The 24,913-nt window shown below is 41.2% G+C and overlaps 1 protein-coding gene across 1 annotated transcript in view; it reads left to right on the forward strand.

The window, feature by feature from the left end:
- Positions 1-24,913, forward strand: part of GPC6 (glypican 6) — a 1,001,808-nt gene that overhangs the window by 892,319 nt on the left and 84,576 nt on the right. The window contains exons 5-6 of the mRNA XM_024567031.4: positions 2,624-2,754; positions 15,465-15,608. Coding sequence (XP_024422799.2) covers positions 2,624-2,754; positions 15,465-15,608 — 275 coding nt within the window. The remainder of the gene's footprint in view (positions 1-2,623; positions 2,755-15,464; positions 15,609-24,913) is intronic.

Here is a 24,913-nt window from a genome sequence, read left to right on the forward strand (position 1 = left end):
TAAAAAGTCTCTCTCCTTGCTTCCTCCGAACGTTTTCAAAACCATTCTCTTTCAGATTAAAATCATCGTTCAGCAAAATCATTACTGATTCTACATCTCTTTTTCTCGAGAAGTTACAAACACATGTTTGGTCATATGAACTCATACTTAATAACTATATCCTAGAGGAGTATAAACACCCAGAAGTCCTTGCCACAAGATAGTTCTCATTCCAATGCCACCCGGAGGTCAGAGGTCACGTCTAGCTCCTGTGTCGGAACTGTTACACTTTACAAAGTCAGAGAGTTAGGCAAGAATCAGAATCTTTCCCTTGTTTCAAACTCATTCAGAACCCTCTGGCTCCCTCCATGGGGGAAATACAGTCCGCCTCTGGGGACCGCTGGTGTGCATTCAGTGCGCCGTTACCGCAGCTCTCTGGCGGTAGAGGAAATCCTCTCGCTCTAACTCCTCGCTTTGCATGGCATCTTCCGGTTGAGCTGCTGCTACACCCGCCCTGTGTGCGAGCTCACAGTCGTAGCATCTCCGTGTGCATCGGAATCTCATGCTGAGAATAACACGAGATAGAGGACTGGGGACGGGGCTCCGATAGAGGGGCCTCCCCAGGGCTCCAAGGGCAGCTCTGGATGCGTTTACTCTCACTCATTCCACAGGGGCTGGAGCAAGAACTCAGTGACGGGCTCTGCTGAGAAAGCCTGGAAAAAAGCTGCTGCTGTTCCCAAAGTCTGGTGCTCCTTAAAGACGGAACCCTAATGAACAAACTGAACAAACAAGGAAAATGGGGACAGACTCATAGATGGAGAGCAGGATAACAGCTAGTGGGGGGGGCGAGCTTGGGGGGGGGAGGGGTTGAGCAAAAACGAAAAAGGGCTCATGGACATGGACAACAGTGGTGATTGCTGGAAGGAATGGGGTATAAGGGAACCAAAAAGTAATGTTAAAAAATACAGTAATGATTAAATATTAAAAATAAAATAAAATAAATAAAAATTGGACTCTCTTTGCTTCTCAGAGAGTACTGTACCTTTCTTATGAAAGAAATTTTCTATCTTAAGTGGTTTCTCACGCGCCTCACTCACAACTACTTATGACCCTGCAGATATTTTGACGTTGGGCGTTAGTTGAACATGGTTGGATATGTAGTAAAAATGAAATTTGCTTTCCTTACTCTAGTACTATAAAATAGCTACAATAAATAGTGTTCTACATGAATAATATACTACCTTTAAAACGCAGATTATGTGATGTATTTCTAGTTGCATGCTTACAATATACGTGCACAGAGAGGGGGAAAACAGAGGGCATACGCCAAATTGCTTATAATGTTATTCTAGAAACAGGGATTATGGGTATGTTTCTTGCCTTCGTTTTTCTTTTCTATGTTTTGTAAGTGTTTGATATTAAGCGTATGTTATTTTGGAAAAAAGGAAGTGCTTTAAGATTGGCTCCGAAGAGCTTTGACGATTGGAAAACGTGTGATCTGTTGGGTCCATGCAAAAAGTCTAGGCCGCGCTAGCTAACGTGGTAGCCGTAGTCTCAAAAGATGCTTAAAATTATCTTTAAATTAATTAAAAACGAATGAATTTATTGACAATTTAATTCTTCAGGCGCACTAGCCGCATTTCAAGTTTCGATAGCCACATTTTCACCACCGTAGGAAGTTCTATTTGACCACCCTAGTGGAGATAAGTTGCCAAACTAGACTCTGGATACTGAGAACAAATACAAACTAGGAATGGCCATTTGCTCCTCACTGTAGACGCTGAAAGCCTCCTCCACACCAGTGCCTCTCATACACTCCTCTGCTCTGTGGCGCGCTAAGCTCAGAGATTGGTCCCACAGCTGTTCATCTAGGTACTCACAGAGCAAGGACCAGAACCCCAGGCAGGGCTCTGGCCCCCGGGATCACTATTTCCATCTCCTCCAGAAATCTACAGCTTCCCAGGCGACACTGCAGTTCACCACAGCTTCATGCACTGCAACATCAGAGACGCTTTCGGAGAGCTCACAATGTGACAGGCGCCATAATAAACCTTGAATGTACAAAACCAAGGGAGATAAGTTGCCCTGTCCCCAAGGCTATCAAAGAGCAAAAACAGAAGGCCATGTAAGATAGAGTGATGGGACAGGTCCGTTCTTCTTGGGAAATCCAGAAATGCTTCAGACTCATAGATATGCTTGAGTTTTGGCCTTGACATTTATGCATCCAAAGCCTCAAATTAGCATTTCTCCACTATTATCAATTTGCCCCACTCCAGAAGAGGTTAGGCTTCATCTTTGAAATGTCATTGATCCCTGAACTGATATTGGTTTGGGCTTTTTTTTTTTAATATCATTATTAATTTCATGTAGCATAAATATATTCAATTCTCTTACTCTCTTAACTTGAACTTATTTTCTCATTTTCAGGCAAGCTTCTATACATGTCAAATAATTTTAAATCTTCAAATGAAATAAAATACTTCTTTAACATTTCGTCATTCATTCCATTTTAGACCATATAAAAGCAAAATAATTTTTGAATGAATGCATATTTTTCAACCAGTCATGGTAGGAATGTTTAAACACATGTTAAGAACCTGGAGCTCCCAGTTCTCAAATAAATCATGCCTCTGCGTTTCCACAGATGCGATGCTCTTGGTGGCAGAACGACTGGAAGGACCGTTCAACATTGAGTCGGTCATGGACCCTATCGATGTCAAGATCTCCGAAGCCATTATGAATATGCAAGAAAACAGCATGCAGGTGTCTGCAAAGGTATCTGCGTTTGTCATATGTCTACTAATAGGAAACGTGCAGTCATCTAAAAACAAAGTAACTAGATATGTCGGCTGGGATTATAAATTCTAATATGTTGTCGGTAAGCCTTGCCTGTCAAGCTACAAATTTGCTGCTTCATTAAAAATGTCTAACAAAATGGCATAGAGAGAGGAAGCGATCTTTTAGTTCACAACTACTCAATCATGAATAAGTTATTGGCTGCTAAAAAGTTTCAGAAAGCCTCAAGTATATTGACTAATCCCTCACATTTGTGAGCAATTTGGGGGGATGGGAGGAGTCTTTTTTTAATGTTTGAAATGTCTGCACACTCTTACCCTGTTCTCTCGAGGAACTTCTAATTTATATCTTCAGCTGTGCAAACCAGGCCAATGTTCTATATGTTCAATTGTAAATAATTAAACATTCCTTTTCTAAGACGATGGTGTAACCTTTATTAATGTATCTTTGGGGGAAAATGCTCCTTTGTACAAAGTCAAGCACACGTTAGAAGAAACAAAGTAGTTCATTTCCATAAATCATGGGACGGAGCTTTGGGGTTTGCAGCTGCAGAGCACAAAGACCAGGTGCACGGGTTTCACTTGTCCCCACCCGTCTGAGCGTCGATGGGACCCACCTTAAGCAAAATTGAGACGTTTGTAGTGGGTCCCCAGCCTTTCCTTCATCACTCCTTTTCACCCACGCTGATGGCTGCATAATGCCCTTCTGTTCTTTTTGCCAGTCCCCTTGTCGTCAAACTCTAACCAAATCGGTGTCAGTCTTTGAGACGCGGTGACTGAGTGTTTGCATTTTTACAGCAAGTTCATTCCCACAAATATATGTCAGGCAAGGAGTTGTGCTAGGCTCCCTTTGGTTCTTAAAATCTTTATGAAAGAGATTTCAAACGTGATCCAGGAGGAGGGAAGGGGTGGGGAGAGAATCCAGCTAGGTCTCTTGGCTGAGTATGAATCAAACCAGATTTGAGCTTTTCAGGGGGAACTAATAGAATGTAGGGTAGGAAGGAATCTGGCTGGGCCTCTTTATCTCTTTCCTCGGGTGATGGATGGGCTGAGAGTTTCATTGGCCTAGGTCTGGGTTCAGTGAGCTTGGGATACCCTGCATAAAGAAGGATGCTCCAAGCTGCCATCACCCATTGGGGAAATAGCACATTTGGTGGTTCTGTGGAAAGCTGTTTTCTGCCTGTCTTGTGAAAAATAGCAGCCATCTCTTCCTCTCAAATCTATTGCCTAGAAACCAATGAATGATGTTTGACAGGTCAAATGTCCCAGCAGTACTTAAGTAACCCTGTGCTAAGGTTGCTGATGTTCAAAACTGCTCTAGAGAAAAGGCATGAAAAAAAAGCACAGGGACAAAACAGCCTGCACCTGGAGAGCATCCCCCACTTCTTAGACACAGAGGTTTGCATCAGCATGTGCGTATATGTGTTCAAGTCCAATTCTTCTGTTAAAAGTTCTTTAAGAGGTTACACGGACCCTCTGTATTACCAGAACATGGATGGCACATTTTTGTGGAATTTGCCCAACTACATTATAACAGTATGGCTATTATAGTAACTAACGAGAACTGTGCTTTTAAAAAGACATGGTAAGAGGCTAGAGGTGGGATAAATGATAATGGAAAAAATAAAATTAAAAAGAATGTAAAAATATAAATAAATAAATAGACACATTTCTTTGTAAGAATTGTCAAAATCAAGAGCAGAGCTAATTAATATAGGACATGTAAGAGAACACCTAAGAGGATACTGTACAGAGGGACATAGCATAGTACAAAAAGTGTCAAATGAGGTAGAAACATCTTGTAAAGTGTATCTGGTAGTCTTGACGTAGAGAAGAGGGGATAGAGTGAGTTAGGAAAGGCAGAGACAGGAGGCAGCCAGGGCTCTGTGGGAAACAGGGATGGGGCAGAAGACAGGGTCTGATCGGGAAGAGGGTGTGGAGGGAGGACCAACGCCAGCCTTTAATATAGCAGAGAGGTAAAAGGTGGCTAGAATTTGGCCACTTTTACCAGGAAAACAAAAGAATTTGCTGATGGAATGGACATGTTCTGAAAGAGGTCTGATTTCTTCAAGGGAATAGAATTTGGGAATATGTAGTTCTGTTTTCCCTGTAAACCACCTCCATGAAATTATGCAGGCACTTAGGCTGAAATCTACATTTTAGCTAAGACCTGCACAGTTGAACTTCTCCTTTTTCAAAGGAACCCTCAGTCACCGTTGATGAATAGTCTCATCAGATGTGAAGTTCCGGGTTTCCAGACTTCCGTTAAAGTATTTGCATAACCAGAGGCTCGGTTAACTTCTAATAGGTGAGCTTCCAGTGAGACCAGGAACTGTTTGCTAATTGCGGGCCAGACATCCTGAGAGCTGTAAACCTTGCGAATGAAAAAGACTTTTTACTCCAGGATGTGATGGACAACTTCTCTTTGGAAAATCATTTGCCTTTATTACGGCAGTTGTGGGTAGAAGTGGTGCCCAGAGCCATTTTCAGAAAAGCGACAGTGCTGACAACCGCCAGCTCATACTTGTTCAGCGCTTACTGCCAGGGACTGTGCTGTGCTTTGCGTGGCTTCTTGTACGTGATATAACAATGCTTGTGCTGAGACAGAGCTTCCCCCTCACTTTCCAGAGAGAAGGAAACCAAGGCTTAGAAAAGTTAAGGGATGTACAACGATTTCACGGTGTGTGAAAAGTACATAGAGGGGTGTCTGGCTGCAGAACCTACATTCTTTCTCTCTGCATCCTGAGGATGTGGGTTCCTACAAAACCAATCTCACACGAGGGCAGGTTTCAGTAGGTATTTGCCAAACAGATCGAGTATTAAGAGGAAGTTCATGAAGAAGGTAAGGAAGGACAGGTGGTAAAGCCAGGACTCCAGCTGTGTGTCTTTGCTGTCTGATTCCCTTTACAACTCTACCTAGAACTTCCCACCATGCTAAGTGCTAGTGACATATTTCTCTTATACCGACCTTCATTCATTGCTTGCAATCTTGCATAGAGTTTAGATAGCACAATATATAAAAGTGTACTTTTTTCTCCCTTCTTGTCCCTGAAGGCAAAAGATGAGCACCCCGCAGTGTTAGATATGAAATCCCCTTCCTGTAATGCACTGATGCCCATTAGATCTAATAGTAGCTTTATTTTACGTAGAAAGCACACCTGTTGTCCTTCATCATGAAGACCATGAATTAGTGATGTTGACAGACTAATGAAAAGACCCAGTGCCAGCATGCAGGTTCCTGCTCCACTCTCGTCTTAGACCTGTTGTCATGGGTATTATCAGATCTTTTTTCCTCTCCTATTTAGCCCGTACCTAAGCTGGAAGGGATAGGGCACACTGACATTCCCTTTAAAAAATGCATTGGCGAACCAGTCTTGATAACCAAGTTCAATAGGTTGATGATAACATTATGGCACTCATTTCAAACTCTTGATTTGTATGTGCTTTGTACAATATGATATATGTGTGTTTTATATAATGTAATATATACATACATGTTTAAAGACAGCAGAGAATAGCATATTAAAACTTTTGTTGGTTCTTTTTAGACAGTAACTCAGTAACAATGATAAGCATCATGCCTAACATTAGTTCAGCACCTGCTATATCCATTCAATGACTACTCTACCATTTGCCAAGCGTGGGAAATACGGTAGAGGACAACACAGATTCTCGGCCTTCCTGTCAGTCTTTTGCTACATGCGTTGCATATTTATTTTAAATGCTCACTGCAATCTTGTAAAGCATTCACTTCCTGGTTTTACAGGCAAAGAATGTTAAATTTAAAGAGATTAAGTAGTTTGTCTGAGGTGTTGAAACTAACAAGCAAGCCGATCAGGGATTGCAGCCCAGAACTGTCTGGTCCAAAGAAAAAGATTTTCCCAGTATGCCTCTGTTTCCTCAGTAAGTGTCTTCCCACCATGACCAGGTATACTTTAGCATTAAAGGGAGCAGTCGTCCAAGAGAGGGTTGTTGCCTAAGACATACTAGAGGGAACCTACAGGTAAGAAACACAAGCTAGTAGTTCTTCAAGCCCCAACTAAGCTTATTACATTCACCAACTTCATTCATCAAAGACAGGAAAGCACCCTCATTATTCCACCACTTCTTTTACCCACCCGTATCAAAGAACATCCCAGATGTTTGGAAAGTTCCCAAGAGAAAGAAGAAAAAAAAACTTCTGAATCTCTGCCTGTTAATTTCAGATGCACTGGTAATCCCATTCTCATCCTATCAGGGAAGATGAAACTGATCTCACTCAGCATAATTTAACTGTATTAGGAGTAATTTCAAACATAATCAAAGAAAAGATTGGTTTGGCAGATATAATCTAAATTAAGAAGGAAGACTTACTAAATTCCAATTGAAACCACCCCTTCTATTAATACTTACTGCAAATGAGGGTAGAACCCATTAAAGAAGAGCAAGATGGCCTTCAGGTACTTAATTTTCTCCAGACAATTCTTTCTGAATCTACAGCTCAAACAAAGATGAAAAAAGCCTAAGAGAGCAAAGAAAGAGTATAATAATTTCTGCCTGGAGCTGGCAGCTCTTAGTTTCCTCATCTGTAGAATGAGGAGATAATGGAAGTGTCCCTTCCCAGCTCTAACGGTTTACATTATTAACGTCATCTTTTCCCCAAGGATTAGGTGTCCTTCTCTAGCATCCAGATATGTTTCTTTTCTCTGGATCTTTTTTCTTTCAAAATACTCAGGTAGAAATAATATCGTGGGAATTCACATGGAAAAAAATATCCTCTGTTAGCTATGAGGACATTGTTTAGAATTTAGTTCAAATAAATATGCATTTATTCCCATACATGTATTTTTCCTTTCTTGGAGCCCCAGTATTATGTCTGTCCTTCTTAAGGCAGTAAACATTACTCCTTGTGGTGTGGTTACTCATGTATTTACCTCCTCTTTCCCGGGATTGTAAATTATTGGAGGACAGGAACTACATCTTGCTCATTCGTACATTTTACAGAGAGTGATCTTAACATTTCATTTTACACATGGAAGAAACAGTACATTTTGCTGAATTGAATTCAGAACATGAAACTATAATGCCACAGAGACGTCGATAATAATGAGTGGAAAATACCCTAAAATGTACTTGAAGTTAGTCTAGCACTCTTAAAAATGGCATAAAGGTGACAAGATCAGATCTTGTCATCAGACAGACCTGAGATCTGGTTTTTACTAGTTGTAACTTGGGGCAAGTTATTTATCTGTCTAAACTCAATTAATTCACATTAAAAATGAGGACACTTCTTGAATTCTTTGGTGCATCACTTGGTAAATGATCTAATCACTCTGCCGTTCACCTGAAACTAAAATAATATCAATTATCTACTGTAATTAAAAAATGAAAATTTAAAAAGTAAATGAAAATTTAAAAAGTAAATAAAAACAAAGTTTCCTTCTAGAAAATGAGGGTGCTAGTACTACTCATTCACAGGGTCATGTCAGAGTACAATGATAACATGATCCACATAACATGCTTAGCGTGAGATATGTCAAATGAAAACCACTCGTGACAGTTAAGCATGTTAATAGTACACCGGCACGTGTCTGCATAACCAGCTCTCTGTGCAGAAAACATGCGACTTCGTAGTGTCCGCCCATTTCTGTGGCGATTTCAAGCTTCCAGCATCGTGTCGCTGAACACAGAGCAGCATACCATGATATAATTGTACATAAATAACCTCAAGATATAATTGCTATAAATAGCCGCAGAGCATAGATAATAGTAAATAATTAGAAAGTAATGAGTTTTGAAATGACCGGTGTGTTTAATGACTGAAAATTTGACACGTGGTCTCGTGAGCCAGGAAGAACCAGCCGCGGCACACCATCGCTGTGGTAGGAAGCTGTCTCTGACTGTCCAGTCTGGGCTAGTTGTCCCCCGTGGGTGCTCCCACCCCAACTCTTACCTTCTGTAGTAACCGCCTGGTTTCCTGTCCGAACCTCGTGAGAACAGGAACGCGTCCAGTTGGCAAATCCCCAGCACCTGTATCTCTCTTTAGTGACATGCAACAAATACGTGTTGAATGGCGGGTTGAATGAATGACACAGAGCCAGAATGATGAAATGCATACATTTATGCAAATTTTGCCAAGTGATCTTAAAGATTTGCTTTAAATCTTATAAACAAAGAGCGTATGAAATACTCACTTAGCTAGGCCAGCGGGGTTAGGGTTGCTTTCCCTCCACACTCGGCGTGTGCTTTGTTCGGTTTCTTGTAACCACTCGCCATTTGGGAGGAAATATGACTGTGTTCTGTTATTTAGAGAATGCAAAAACAAACAGTTTTAAAAAGTGTGCAACCCATCTGACGGATATTCTGGAACCAAGCTGCCTAAGCATCAGAGTAGATTTTTTAAAAGCTTAAAAATTTAGACACGGTAGCTGGCTTTGGAGAATCGAAGCCAGTGAAAAGCAGCCAACACTGAAACTGATGATTTGACTTGACCCAGTATAACCTAGAATTCTCTGCACAGGCTCCTGAACCCATCCAGGGATGTAGGGTTTGCCAGGGAACTTGGCCAAGGGGCCACTGTAATCGACCTTTACGGAAAGAAAAGCATGAATCAGGGAGCAAAGGAAAAGAGAGGAAGAGAATGAGAGAGGAAGGGAGGGGGAGTGAAGGGAAGGGGAAAGAAGAGGAAAGATTGTTGTGAGATGTAAGGTTGAAAACTGTGTTCTTCAAAGGCAATCCATAAGGAAAATTGGCAAACTAAGAAAAGTAAAAATAAACATAAAAAACCCTGATATTTAAAATGTTTGTGTCATCCATATAATGATTTCACAGGTAAAGAAAGAAGGCATTATTAAAATATTTTAAAGTTGTATTAAGGAAAGAACTTCACAGGGCACAAGCCAAGTACTGCTAGGAACCAGGGAAAACTGTGTGAGGTGAGGCTCTTGATGCCACTGTAGTCCTGTGTCACGGTGGCGATGGGGCTCTTCTTGCTACTACTTTTAATGAAATGGTTTTTTAAAAATGTAACCTCCCATCTATTTACTCACGATCTGTGGGCGTCCCTTTGCATACCCATTTACATTTGCACATTTCACTCCCTCTTTGAGGAGGGGTCACCAGCTCTGTGCTGACCCTAGACAGTTAGGGACGGGGGCTGTGCTACCTATGGCCACTGCCACATGGGGGGCTGCTGCTGACCATTCTGACAGGGTGGGGAATCAGGAAGGGAGGTTGCACACAGCCCAAGCTGCCGTCCACCTTGCCGTGAGGAACAGCCATTGCCTGAGATTGAGCCTGGTTATCTCTAGAACCCGTGGCTCCTAACTTGGCCACTGCCAAGGAGAGAGCCGAGCAAGACTCTTTTGTATGCCTGGTCTTCTACTGTCTAAGTGGCTGGTCAGGCCCAGGGAATAGCTATTACCAAGTAATCAGCTTAATCTAGTTATCAGCTTCAAGTTATTGATTTGGTTTGGTGTTAGGTTGGCACAGAAGTGGAGTAACGAAAATTCCCAGTGACTTTTTATTTTTACGTCGGTGCGTGATTCACTGTGTTTCCTGAAGCCTGAGGAAGGAGTGTTAAACTTTGATTTTGGAGCGATGACTGATGCACTGTGATTCGTGTATGAAACACACAGCGTGCCGGTGTCTGGTCTGTGAGGCACTCGGGAAGTCTTAATTCGCTTTCCTTTCCTGTCTTTCCTTCTCGTTACAGAAATCTACCTCCTAATTGCCTTCAATCAATGTTTGCCAAAGGGAGAAATTATACAATTTTTATTTGTTCATAGCCTTTCCTTCCCAATTTTTTTCCCCAAACACATGTTGTGTGGTGAGACCTCATATAGGTTCTAGGATAAAGCAAAATGCATAAGATCCTATTCTTCATGGAGCTTAAATTATTCATGCATCACTGTGCAAAATCCATGATTTGTTATCTGTTATTGTCCTATTTAATTATAGATTACTTCAGATCATACATCTTTGTAACTCATTTTTTCAGTGTATGTTTTAAACATCCTGTTATTTGATCTTCACAACAGCCTTGAGAATTGGGGAGAACATGTTACCCCAAGGTCACACAGGTGTGAGGAAAAAGACCCAAGTTAGGACTCCAAGCTTTTAAACTGTGATTCACGGCCTTTCCGTTACACCACAGCTGTCTCTCGTGAAAATAATGGCCACCCTTGGGCAAATATATGCAGAGCCGGTGCAGATAGGATGGCTTCTGCTCCCTTGGGAACAAACCAGATAGGTTTGAATTCCCCAAGCGGGCAGCCTTCTAACAAACAGGTCATTCATTAACACCGTACTACAAATCAGAACCAAATAAGTAAATAAAAGATTCTGACTCTCAAAACATCAATTCCAATTAAATCCAGGTAGCTAACTGCCACCTGCATTAATATAAAAGATTAGAGTTCTGTTTGCAAATTTCCAAACAATTTATGGGACTAGCAACAACTTTCCCACCATTAAAAAAAAAAGCCCACTGAGTAGAACCTGGGGGGATGGAATATTTTTAAAACCGTAACAGCTGAGAGAGGATAGATATGCAGCCGTCGCTCCTGAGGTTGCTGATAATGACTTTTGTGAAAATATAATCAAGCTGCAGAAGATAAAAAAGACAGAGTTATAGGTATAAAGTTAGGGAGGCCTCTGAAAAAGTACATACTGTGTTAGTTTATCTTAAGGGAAATATGTTAAGATGCTGCGACGTTATTAAAGGAAAAAATACTTGTCTTTAGAAACCTGAGCCACAGCGTTAGACCCTGTGATCAGCACACCTCCCTCTCTCCCTTGTCCCTTCTAAACATTTCTTCTTTCAGCACTTTCTGTCTTTAATGCCAGCTCCTTTAATCTCAGGGTGCCCACAGACTTCTGAGACCGCACTCAGTAATCCTTTTAAGAGAGAGCATTCATGCACCAGATACTGTCCAGAAAGCCACAGGTTTTGCTAGTCAGCTAGGCGGGAAGGATAATTCCTTTGTACATCTGTAGCAACTCTCTACAGTGGGACTTCCAAATACTTTTCCAAATTATCTAATGGTCCCTTTCAACATCTCTTAGAAGGAGGCAGGCAGGAGGTAATACTAATTCCATTTCTTCAAGAAGCAGAGCTAATAAATTGTTCCACAATGAGGTGGCTTAGCCTAAAGCCATATTGTCTAGAAACTTCTGTTGTAAAGACACAACCTTGAGTGTCTTAAAATAGTATTTCTTCTCTCGAACTAAAGGTAGTGGTGGGTAGAATGGCTCCAAAAATTCTGTAAGTAAATGCAGTTACATCAGAATCACTTCTTCTCTTGGCCAGTTGGAGGAACCCCCTCAAGGTGCCCCAAAGTGCGCTTCCCAGAACAGCCATCTTGTGAGCACCTCCTGGGGAAACCGTGGCCACATGATTTTGGAAAACACTACAAATGACGTTCCTTTTGACAAGTCAGTGCACACGTCAGCATAATGAAACCCGGCTAAGACACCTCATTTAACTTGGACGCACGGCTCTATTGTTTATGTAACAGCTGTTCACCCTGGCAATAATATTTTTGTGGAAAACCTTTAAGAAACATCAACCCAGATAGGTTTCTACCTCCTTCAAGTCTTCTTATTCAGAAACCAAAACTTCTAGAAAGAACGGATCATGGAATGACATAATTAACTCCTTATTATCAAGCACCTACTTTCCAAGACACTGGCTTCGGTTTTCCTGCCTTGTGTGTGGCATTTTATCATCAGAGACTAAGTGGGTGGTAAATAATGCTCTTATTCCCATTGGGCAAAGCAGTCGGTGGAGGCTCAGGGAGGGTCCCCTGAATGTAGGCATGGCACCAGGCTGTCCTCAGCCCGTCTGCCACCCATCTGCATCCTTGCCCTTGGTAAATGCAACCAGTTTCAGGCCTTTAGGTGCCGTCTTTAGGCTGATGATGCAGATCTGCCTCTCCAGCCCTGAATACTCTGCAGAGAACCCTGATGGACAGACACTGATTTAACCTAAGGCCCCTTCTGCCACATTATTCTCCTTCTGTTTCTTCCCTTGCTCCAAGTAGAAAAAAGGGTTACTCAGACATCCAGGATAAAGGCTCATTGGTCTTTTACAGTGATGCAGCCCTGGGTCTCAAGAGCCAAGGAACTTTAACTATACCACTGCTGTAGCAAGCTCAGCAAAGTGTCTGAGACAGTCCACGTGTTCTGCACCAGAAGCCCTTTGGTCTCCCGCCATGGGAACCCCATGCTTTAATATTTTCTAACTAACAGATTGCATGTATTAAAAATGAGATTATTAATTTTCACTTCCTAAGTCGTCTAAATTATATGACAGATACATGTTGTTTAAGATGCATTCTCTACACGGGAATCACACAGGAGCTTTTTATCATGCCCAGGCAAACACAGGGCAAGCTGATGCTCCAGTCCCCTTCGCCACTGTTCCTTTTAGGTTTTGTAAAATTCTGAAAAACAGTTTTTGACCCCTCACCTTGGCATTTCCACACTAAAGAGTCTTCTCTTCTGACAATTCCCTTTTTCTAAGGATGTAACAGAATCTTTGTCGAAGGACTTCAAAATTCCTATTGGACGTAGGGTGACTGATTTTTATGGAAGCCTCCACCCAACTGTGGAGTTAATTGTTGTTTCCATAATAACAAGTCAGTGTTTTCTTCAGTTTGGATCCTAGACCCAGTGATTAAATGACAAAAAACTACTAGGCTATATGAAATAATCTGTATTTTGTTGTTAAAATTCACCCCCCCCAAAAAAAAGAAAATCAAACAAGCAGTAAGGTTTTCTATTTTGATGAAATATCCCCTAGAACACTAATATTCTTTCAGGGCATTTCTTGTTCCTTTGATCTCACTGAAACCAGTGAGCCAGATTTTTCCCAAAGGGCGAATTCACGGGACCTGTTAACTCATTCAGTTCCTGGCTTCAAGAAACGCTGGCCAGGCCATCCTATTGTTTTGCCTGGGGCTTTCTGCTTTTTAAAAGTCGGCTGTCCTATTTGAAGCAATCCGCACTAGCACAGGCAGAGAACACTGGAGTCTGGGAAATGTTAATGTCCGCCATCAGCAGTGACCTTGGCGCTGGGAAGTGATGGAGGCAGGAGGGAGAACGAGGCCCATATCTTTATCGCTCTGGTTTACACGGTGGTCGACTTCAGAAGTGGTGTGAGACAAGAGGAAGCGATAGTGTGTGAAGCCCAGCCTCCCAGAACGCCACAATGAAGTGTCCCCGCTCTGCAAAAGGCTGAGTCGAAGGAGAACTTTTGAATACAACACAAGAGAAATTACCTGCGGTGGTAAATCAAATGCTTATTTTAAAGTTAAACAACACAGAATCAAATCACAAAACCAGAAGGGGTGCCTTGTAAACATACTCATGTAACTTAGGAATTAGCCGACATAAATAGTCCCAAAGAGTGTACTGAAAAAAAAATCTAGGAATAGAATCATCTCCTATGTAGATATGGGGAACTATAAAATTAAACATCATCAACATTTCCTGATAATGCTACTATATTTCCTGTAATTCTGGTAAAGGCCTTCTGTCTCAATAGCCAGCAGAGAGGATGAAGCTTCTAAAAACAGCCCAGCACATCTCCCCACAGCACTGTGAGTGAGGTCACTGGAAAACGATCATAGCATCATCCCTGAGATCCTCCTGATTAAATGTTCGATTTCCCACAGCACGCCTAATTGTGACGTGAAAGCTGTCAGCCACAAAACTAGAGGAAACCATCCCCCTACGGATTTCACCGACACTTGCTTGTCCTACTTCCACGCCAGTGTGCACAGGAAGTATTTTTAAAGCATTCTTCCAGGAGGGGTCTTCATTATTCATGGGGGTCTCACCCAAGTTATTTGGCCTTATAGGCTATACATGAAAGACATTTGTCACCATAACAAGAATCCCAAGTGGATGTTTATTGAGTACCAAATTCAAGTACATAAAAAGGTCTTGGGACACCGTTCCTTTAATCCTGCAAGCACTGTATGAAGGAACTATTACAGTTGCTTTTGAAATAAGCATTTTCAATACAGTAGTCCTCCCTTATCCATGCAGCATATGTTCCAACCCCCCCAGTGGATGCCTAGAACCTCAGATAGGTACCTATTCCAATGGATATTATGCTTTTTCTTACATATGCCTTTTCACTTAAAGGAAGCACTTTGTGGCTTCTCTTTAGCATATCTGAATTGCCATATTCAAATCACTACTTGTGTGCTATGAGGCCATTATTAAGTAAAATAAGGGTTACTTTGAACACAAGCTCAGTGATGAAGAAGCAACGGTGGATGGTAACCAAGTCAAAGGCAGAGCATAACCATGTTCGAACTCAGCTGAGGACATGCATGTAGGGCAAAACTCTAAATTTCATCACTCTGCTCATGTCTGCAATAATGCACAAGAATCTATTTGGGGCTTACAAATGAACTTTAGTGAGCGAGCAAATTCACAAAGATGGAATCTGTGAATAACAAGGATTGATTGTGTATGTTGAAAATAAGCGTGTGGGCGTATAGTCAGTCACTTTGTACGTGTCCAGGTAATTCTTTCTGTCAGATTAGTGGTTGGATTTGTTTACATGTCAAAATCAGAGTTCACTGCAGTAAAATTCCCAAGAGGAGTGTGAAAGCCATTGTACCTCGTGTCTGGGCATCACGCTCTGAGGAAGAATCTCATTGTACAACTGTGTTGACTTCTCACTGTGTCCCCCAGGTCTTTCAGGGATGTGGCCAACCCAAACCTGCTCCAGCCCTCAGATCTGCCCGCTCGGCTCCTGAAAATTTTAATACACGGTTCAGGCCTTACAATCCCGAGGAAAGACCAACAACAGCAGCAGGCACGAGCTTGGACCGGCTGGTGAGTTCTCTTGAATTGACGGCCACATGGCCGCTTCCTGTTGCTAAGGTCATTCTTCAAGACGTGATGGGGAGAAGTTGGTTGTAAAAGTCATCTCATTTTTATATCTGCTCCTGGTCTTAATTAGAATGTTGAAAAGTAATGAGAGCTTCCTTTAGGTCAAGAATTAAGATTATCTAAGAAGTCTTAATCACCATTAATCCACTCATGCAAAGGGCAAATTTTCAACTTCATATTTCTTCTGAAGTATTCATTTGAAGATGAAGTTACTAAATCTTCCAGTGATATAATTATGTAATGGCACATTTCTTATTCATCTGCTTCAGTTATTTATTCAATTATGATAGTGTGACTTTATTATGAATTCTCCTTATATGTAAAGTTTCCTGTTTGAAAGACCTTGCCCAGAGACCCCAAATCAAGGTTACTGCCATTTTTGTTTTGTGTAAGCGTGTGTGTCTTTTAAAAGTTGGAATCCTTAGAAATAGTAACTCCGATCCATTTAAGTGTGTGTCAGGGCATCAAATGATATGTAGCATCAAAGCAATTTCCTTGGAGAATACAGTTACAAACCTAGTAAACACAATTTTAATGTGTTTTAAAAATCGAATTTTACTATAAAAAATGAAAATCTCAATTTCAGAGAAATGCCACTTGATTATTTTCAGTACAATTTGTAATATTTATGGTACTATAAACAATTTATATACCTGTAATATTAAGTGCTGTTAATGTTGCTTTGCCAATTATCTTGATGTAAAATTAGCAGATGAGAACCTTAAGGTTGTAAAACACTTGAACCACATCTGATTATACCATATAAACTCAGATCTCAGTTCCCAGTTATGAAAATACTTTTATTAGTCACTGTAATAAATTACTTTATCATTTTAGTTAATATTCTTCTGCAGTGTAGAGCTCATAAGATTAAAGTGGTTGAGTTTGGCCTCAAAGAAAGTATGTACAGCAGCAATTCACTCTGTAAAAATCAAATGCACTCACAATATAAAAGGCCTATCCACAGAGTGCCGATGTGAAGGGGTAAGTGGAACTGCTCACCACTAAATTACGTTATAAATTTATTACAGTTTGTTAACAAATAAACCCCCCTCTTTCACGTAGATTCTGAAAAAGGAATTCTCTGGGTAATTGCTTCAACCTTCTACTTTACCTTAGTTACAGCTATTCTCTATTCACGGTTTCAGGAAAAGTTTAAAATTAGTCACCTTTTTCTTCTACTAAACAACCAATTAGGTTTCTCCAAACAGCTAGCCAGTTGTTTTAAAGAAATAATGGTTTCATAAGACTACATTGTTTGGGGTTTTAATTTACAAATTCCTTTGTATGTCTAGAGCCTTTTAACCAGCAGCAAAAATGGTGAGTATGAGTTTGATCTTTCTCTCTTTTCATTTCCATTTTAGTCGGCTCTAGCTTAGTGATTAGAACAATTCAGGCTTTTTGGATTTTTCACAAACCCTCCTATGAGAACTGGGACACAGTGAAGATCATAAGTTGTGCCTGTAGGTGGCGATACTGTATCGTGCACCCAAAAACCTGTTAGGAGGGTAAATCTCAGGTTAAGTGTTCTTTCCACAATAAAATAAAATTTAAAAACAATTTGGGTACATTACACACTTAGTTAAAATTACACTGAATTTGAACAATTTAACAATCTCTATGACTACCAATTAATGTTTTCCCTTTGAAATGGAAGCACAGTTCTCTGTCCAGGAGAAATGAACACACAAACACATACAATCAAACAGAAGTAGAGCAGGAAAAATATTTGTCTCAAGACAACAGTATTTATGCAATTTAGCACAACCTAAATAAAGCGTCAACACTTTGAGAATTTCACACGAAGTTTGAACTTTGATCAATAGGAAAATTTAAATTTGACCCTTTTTGAAGGAACTTTATTGGTGATCTTCAAAATGCCCCAAATATAAAGGTCTTGAAGAGTGCTGGCAAGTAGCAAACCAATGTGGGTACTTCTGTTTAATGTGCCCCCCCACAAAAATAGATTTTAGTCAACGTTTTTCTGAAAAGAATTAGCCATGGTGAATTATGAACAAGGACCAGACCCAGTGCATAAGGACCAGATTCAACGCATAGAAATTTAAATCAATAAGCCAATTTCACTCTGACATGTTCTGTGATAGCAAGTAGTGCTTTCTTCTTTATAGGCGTGACTTTGGGCCCTGTAAAGAAGAATGGCCATTTCATTAATTTTCTATTGAATTAAATTCCGATTCCTCCCTAAATGGTAAGAATCAGCCACTGGTAACGCACAGCCAGTCATAAACCTACCAGGATCTCCTTCCCCAGCCCCTACGATCAAGGGACATTTTCCGATCAAAAGGAGCTATACAAGGTTATTCTTGAGAAACACAAGCAAGACCGCAGCTGATAGCAGAATTTCGGTGTGCAGGCCTGGGCTCCCCCAAGGCTTTCTTCCCTTTGCGGGTTCAGTGTGGCTCTGAATAGTGAAAGGGTGAAGAAGGAACCTGGGCCAGCCAGTGCTGGACAGCAGTCAAGATGCAGGCGTCGGCAAGCTCTCCTGTGGGTGTGCTCCACAGTGCAGCCTTGTCTGTGCACAAGTCTCATACTACCCACTCCTGTTTGAGTTTTCCCCCAAAACCATGTTTCTAAAATATTTATGAGAAGCGTGTGCCCCAGAAAAGGAGAATAACTGGGAACGACTTCTAATTTCTCTGAGTACTTCAGCAGAGAAAATGTTTCAGAGGACAGCAGCGAAAGAATATTTCAATCACTCCACCCCTTTCACCAAAGTGAAAATAGCTACGAAGTTCTCAGAGAATTTCTCCTTCACTACCATTTAAAATTAGTACCTGGGGTATTAATTTGGTATCTGTTGGTAACTGTTCCTATACCTGTTACTGTAAAACTATGTTTTAAGTGAACTGATAATTATGGGGTTTTAAAAATAAGGCTCCTAACCCCAAGCAGAGTAAACTGCTGCTGAAACGTATGTAAAATAACTGAAAACCAAACAAACTGTCTTTTAAAAATACATCTATTCCTCTATTATATTTAACCTCTATTATATTGATAAGGAAACTCGTAAATCCCTTCATGTCTCTAAGAAACATTTCCATTTGTTTCTGTTTAGTGGAGGTAAGAGTTCCATTACTCTGCAGTTATATGGACATAAAAAGTAGTTTAGATCATCAGTAGCTTGCAGACATAACTACCTGAATGTTATTATCCAACAATGAATGAATATGCTTGCTACATTCACCTGCTGATGGAAAGCTGACTCATCAGAGAATATCATAGTCCTTCCCGCCAGCAGCCAGGACTTCTTGGAGACATTAATATCAACTAATTGGGTTAACAGCCCTGTGCCACCCTCACCTGCCTCCTGTTACCTACACTCAACCTGGCAGTGCTTCTGTCCCAGAAGGGTGTTATGATCTGTAGTTAAAGAGACCAGAGGGGATTATTTATTTGCATGAAGGACAAGATCCTAACTTTTGTCAAAACTCTTCCTTTAGTCATAACTTTATACTTGGTGAATTCTCTTAAAGAACTTGATGTAAAACGGTGACTTTTTGAAGATCTTCACTAGCAGCACAGAGTATAAAAATAAATCAACACGAAACATCTCAATTTTTCAGACCAAGCGGACAGAAGTATTCTGGATTATCCTTTTGTAGAAGGCACTTAGTCGTGCAGCTCAGAACATTAGAGCGCAGCGTGCTGGGTGGTCCCTGGACCCGCAGGGGCAGGAGGTGCCTTCCTTATTCTAGCTGATTCATTAGAGCAAACATGTATTTTAAATCGTGTATTTTAGAGGAATATATTTTATAAAAGTAGACTAAAAAAATAAAATAAACAGACTTGGAATTAATTCATCAAGTTGGTGATGAATTAGACCAATGAATCTCCAGTAAGTATCCATATTGTACTGTATATGCAGATTTCTCAAGTATTCTACTGTTCCATCCCAGGGAGTTTGGGTGAGGGTGGGGGTGGAACGCCAGCCTGCCAAGCTAAACGTTGTACCTGTGCTGTGCTATTATGTGTAGAATAATCTCTCTTTCTTTTTCCTTTGAATTTGTTTTCCTCTTGCTTCCCAGAGGATTGTGTGGAGGACTATGCAACATAGTGTAAGCTTTGGTCTTCTTTTTCCTTCTCTCACCCCCATTTGTCTTTGTAACAGTCATTCCAGGGAGTTGATGAGCATTCCCACCTCCACCGCCTCTTTCCAAAGTGCCTACTGAGCCAGCTGAACTCTGCTCATGACCAATGGGTTTAGTAACCGCCTCTCTTGGGATTTACGGTTAACAAACCATTTGGTATTCTTTCCCCACGGAAGGTTTTCAATCTCAGCTTTGTGTGAGACTAGCTCATTTGGTGGCTGATTTAAATTCTACCTGAATGTTCAGACTGTGTATCTGCCTGAAAAATTAGCTCTTCCTGATAGAAGTTAGGGTGAGCAAAAGTAGGTTTATAGTTGCGGGAACATGAAACGCAGATTTATTCTTGTATTATCATTTATTAATTACTGTATTATTTTCATGTGAATAACTATAAACCTACTTTTTGCCTCAGCCTGTATATGGCTTCTTTTTGTGCTGGGCGAGTTAATTGCCTCATTAATAATAAAAACAAACTGACCTCAGCTCTCATGCATAAGGAGCTAATTTTCCCATTAACTGGGACATAGAGAGTTTAGGGGGTTAAGAAATAGTTTTTGCTGTAAGTTGTTTACTCTTTTCTATCCCTACTTGAATTCACTGATTTAGGAAGGGGGCATTGGGTATTTTTTACCTCAAAGCCTTTGGGGTCGGGGCTGAAGACAAGAATGCCAAGGCCCTCTTACCTGACCTTGCATATTAACCCTAATAATTAAAGAGCGAAGTGACCTAATCTGATTTTTCACGATACCTTCCATGATGGTAATACCCTATAATAAAGGTGTGAACCCTTTGTCACATCATGGTCCCAAGAGAGAAAGGGACTCTCACCCGATGGGCACATATTTCTCTGTGCAGCACACTTGTGACTTCACGGTGCCGCAGGTCAGCCTGGCCTTACGTGCAGGCCGTGGTAACACAATGTCTAAAATCACTCCTTTAAAATTCACTGAAAAGGAAATTGTTTGCTGAGTGGTATCCTCATTCATCACTTCCGGAGTCTGAGCCCAGGGCAGTTTGGAGGAGGTGAACAAGTGAAGTGGTGAATCTGGAACAGGAATATTCTAGAAGGAAAGACCTTGAGAAAGGAATAGAGAAAACAGGAAATTTAAGGTCGCCTGGTGCTAAATGAGAAAAGGGAGGAGACAGCAGCATGGGTGGGGCCAGCCAGGGGTCTATGAGTTTGATCCAATCGGTGTAAGGAGAGAGGTGCCTGCCTGTTCGGATAGCGTGTGCCTGCCATTCCCAGCACGTTCTCTTGATCAGTCCCGATTTTCCAGCAGTTGAGCCAGTTCGATCTCCTTGTCTGATGGTATGATCCTTGCGACTTTCCCCCAAGAGGATGGACTTCCTTGAACATATGAGAATGAATGTAAATCATAATATCACCCCCACCCCACCCCATCTGCTGGACTTCCCGACTTCCCCCTGTAATATTCTTTAGCCTCGGTGCCCCTCCCCTAAAACAGGTGTCTGTGATTGGATATGATTCTTCCAAAAATATAACTTCTTAAATGTATTGGTATGCCAGCGGAGAAAATGTTATTAATAATGTTATTGCCTATGGATTTAAGTACTTGCAAAATAGCAAGATACATACTTTATTTTATTGTTTTGAAACAAAAATGGGCAAAGCAACTCCCATTCTGGCATCACTTCCTGCCTGGTGATTAATACAAGTCTCAGGGTAAAGTGTCGGTCATAAAAATGTTCTTCCATGCCTCTTTGGGGCCATTTTGGTGTGATTTAGGAAGTCTTGGTTGTAAGGATTCAGGAAACTGTTGTTTGTTTTAAATTGCCACGGCATTTCACTGTCACCTCAAAGGGTTCTGCATCCGGCTCAGTCCACGCTTTTGCGTTTCAAAAGGATGCCGGGCTGTGCTTAAGAAACTGCTTTATTATCTCTAGCCTCAGCCACTATTTTGGGGTGAAACTGATACTCCCCACCTTGACACAGACACATGCGCGCACATTCGTCTGTGCTTGGCCAGGACAGAAAAAAAGTAAAAGCTCAGTCACAACCGTAGACCAGAATCTCTACTTTAATTAGTTTTCTAAAGATAAATGGGTCAAGGCCAGACTGGCTTCCTGCCTCTGCAGCAGCAGAATAAATTAAGCTCCATTCACCCCAGCAAACGAGTGGCTACTGCTCAATCCACTTCAGACTGTGAACTGCCCGGTCTCGCCTGAACCTGCTTTATCTGTTTGCTGCAAAACCCCACTGAGCCACCCCAGTTTCATTTTCAATGAACCCTGGGTTATAACAGCAGCCAAATACAGTGAGCTCTCCAAGCAGGGAGAAAACACAAAACATTAAAATCAATCCACCCATCTCATTCAGTCTCGGTTTCTGGTTCCTGCCCTTCTCCGGGCGACATTAGCAGCATGTGGGAGCAGAGAGAGTTGCCCAACACAAGTTTCGTTCCATTTAGGAGGCTTGTGGTTGATGGGGCCTGAGTGGCAGCTATCATGAGACACACATATAAAATGATGGCTTATCTCCAGGACATTCTGCTTATTCCATGGGCTTGAAGGATGCACACATCTAATTCAGTGGTATGCACTATTGGGAACCAGGGTGGAATGCCTGCTCCTTAGGTGGAATTTTCAGTTCATACCCAGTGGACAGTAGACTACTGTTACATCCTTGGGAAGCTATTGTTTCAGGCATATGGAAGATTAGAGAAAGTAGGAGGAGCGTAGACCTCTCCTCGAGCTCAGGCAAGGCTGTGTTTAATTGCATCGGGGTGTATACCACAGGGAGACAGAAGAAGAGCAGTCCCACTGGCTGCAAAATCCCCAGGAGAAGCTGAAGCTCATTCCACACCACTGCCTTAAGACACATCCAGAGACTCATGTGGATTCCAACAATAAAAATAAAGTCAAGCCACGTATTTTAAAAGGGGAAAACTTTCACACACCTTCTGTTATGTATAAGGGGTCTGAAATCTTTTGGGGGGTAATTTTACCAACAAAGCCATTTGCAGCTCTGTGTCTAACTTTCCTTTGTTCTCAGAAACATTGGAGCAAGAGCTTTGCTGACCTCTGACTGTCATAAAAATGAAATGTTACACTTTAAGACCCCAAATATGGCTACATAGATTTTACATCTATTTTATGGCATGTTGATATGCTTATTGTCCCCTTCAGACTTGAAAATTTCTTTCACAATTCCTAGACTTCCACTAAACCCAAATTGACACATTTTATAGGTAACACTCGATCAACAAATGAACTTATGTTCTTTTCTGTCACACAGCACCAAAGAAAACTAAGTCCCATGTACAATATACATGATAGCATGTTGTTAGTGCTGGCATTATCAAAAAGACAAGAATCACTCTCTGCAAAAAATATTGCTTATCAAAGCAGTTAGACACACTGGGTCTCCTCAGAGGAATCGTACCTGGTGTAGAGCCTCATGAAGCGTCTGCACGCAGGAAAGAGGAATTTGATTTTGAAGTCTGAGATAGACTACACCCGCAGAGAACATGTGGAAGGTATATTAACCGATGAATCGTCATTGACCAAATGTGCAAACTGAAACCCTTCACCATCTGTAGCATCTTTGATACAGGCCATATCAAACAGCTCATTTTCCCATCTTATGCCAGAACTTTTTGCCCATAACTTGAACAAATTAAACAGAAACTTTGTTGTCAGTTCTGAACAGCTCAGATGAGAAAAAAAAAATCCATCTGCACACTCATTCACAACGCTTTTCCTCCCTTCAGCTCTGTAGTAGCTGTTTTGGTAAGTTGGTTATGAAAGCCTGAGGAGACAGGCCATACTACGCTGCTCAAACCATACCTTTTAAAATATGTGTTCATGAGAGGTATCGCTTGACACAGACCTTTTATGAAATTATTGAACAGCTTAAAGAATATTTTCCTTGTCATGGGAACTCTGCAGTAATTTTTTCTCATAGCTGTCTGAGACATTCACACCGCAAGTCCCAAATGTGGTGTTCGCGCTTTGGAGAGATAGAGCTGGAGGAATGAGATATTTTATAAATACTGGTTTTGATGGATTTGCTGTATAATCAATCAGCTTTTAACTGGCTCTGGGGCCCATGGAATACATTTTAAAGCTCTGGGAATTTGGCTATTCCCATAACACACTTGGACACTCTTTACTGCTAGCAGTAAACCTCAGGCATAAACATTGTGGCGAAAACCAGATGAGAAGAAACCTGTTTGAGTGAAAATTGACTTCCCTTCATAAATGTTAAAGGTAGAAAAATAGCTGCAACACACAGTAATTTTTACTTAATAATCACTTAAGCTCTTTTATGGTCATTATCTTCAAAGGCTCTGACTTCCTGGGTATTTTCTTACTGGCCAAGCTATTTAAAAATAAGAAAGTCCAATTGACAATAAATGAATGAAACAGTGGCTACAACAATACCACTGCATTCCTGGCTAACAAATAATTTTTGGGGAGTTGGGTTTGTGTAATATCTTTGGAAGCTTTTCTAATACTGTATTGATCAGGACAGGCCAAGCTAGACATTGCAGTGCCTTAAAAAACAAAAAAAGTCCAAATGGCTCACAGCAACACAAGTTCATCTCTTGTTCATACCACGTGCCCGTTTTGGGTTGGCTGTGGGTCGGCTGCCCACGATCATCACCCTCAGTCTGATGCCCCGGGTGACAGGGCAGCTGTGATCCGGGGCTTCATCTGGCACAGTGGCAGAGGAAATAGAGGATACGGCAAAGTGGTCATTGAAGTCCTCACCTGTAAGGGCCACAGCACACTGTTCGCATCTTATTGGCCAAATTAGGTCACATGACTGAGACTACAATCAAGAAGACAGGGACGTGTGCCCTTCTGTATCACACACAGAGTGAAAATGGACGTATTAGTGAGGAGTAATATTGTCAACCGCAAACACATATGGCCAAGGCAAGATTTTTAAACAAACAAGAATCCATTTCATTACTCTCTCCAACTTACTTGGATAAAAAGAAAAAAATCTATTATTCATTCAGCCAATATTAATTGTGCACTAATAGGAATCAAATATCAGTGACTAGAACACAATCAAAGAGCTCACAGTACCTTGGGGACGACAGACAAAACTAGCTGTCATATAAACGAAACCGATGTCTGATGAGGATTGCATTTAGATTTTTTTAGAAC

The sequence above is a fragment of the Desmodus rotundus genome, chromosome 13, assembly GCF_022682495.2.
Source record: "Desmodus rotundus isolate HL8 chromosome 13, HLdesRot8A.1, whole genome shotgun sequence".
In the NCBI taxonomy this organism is placed as follows: domain Eukaryota; kingdom Metazoa; phylum Chordata; class Mammalia; order Chiroptera; family Phyllostomidae; genus Desmodus; species Desmodus rotundus.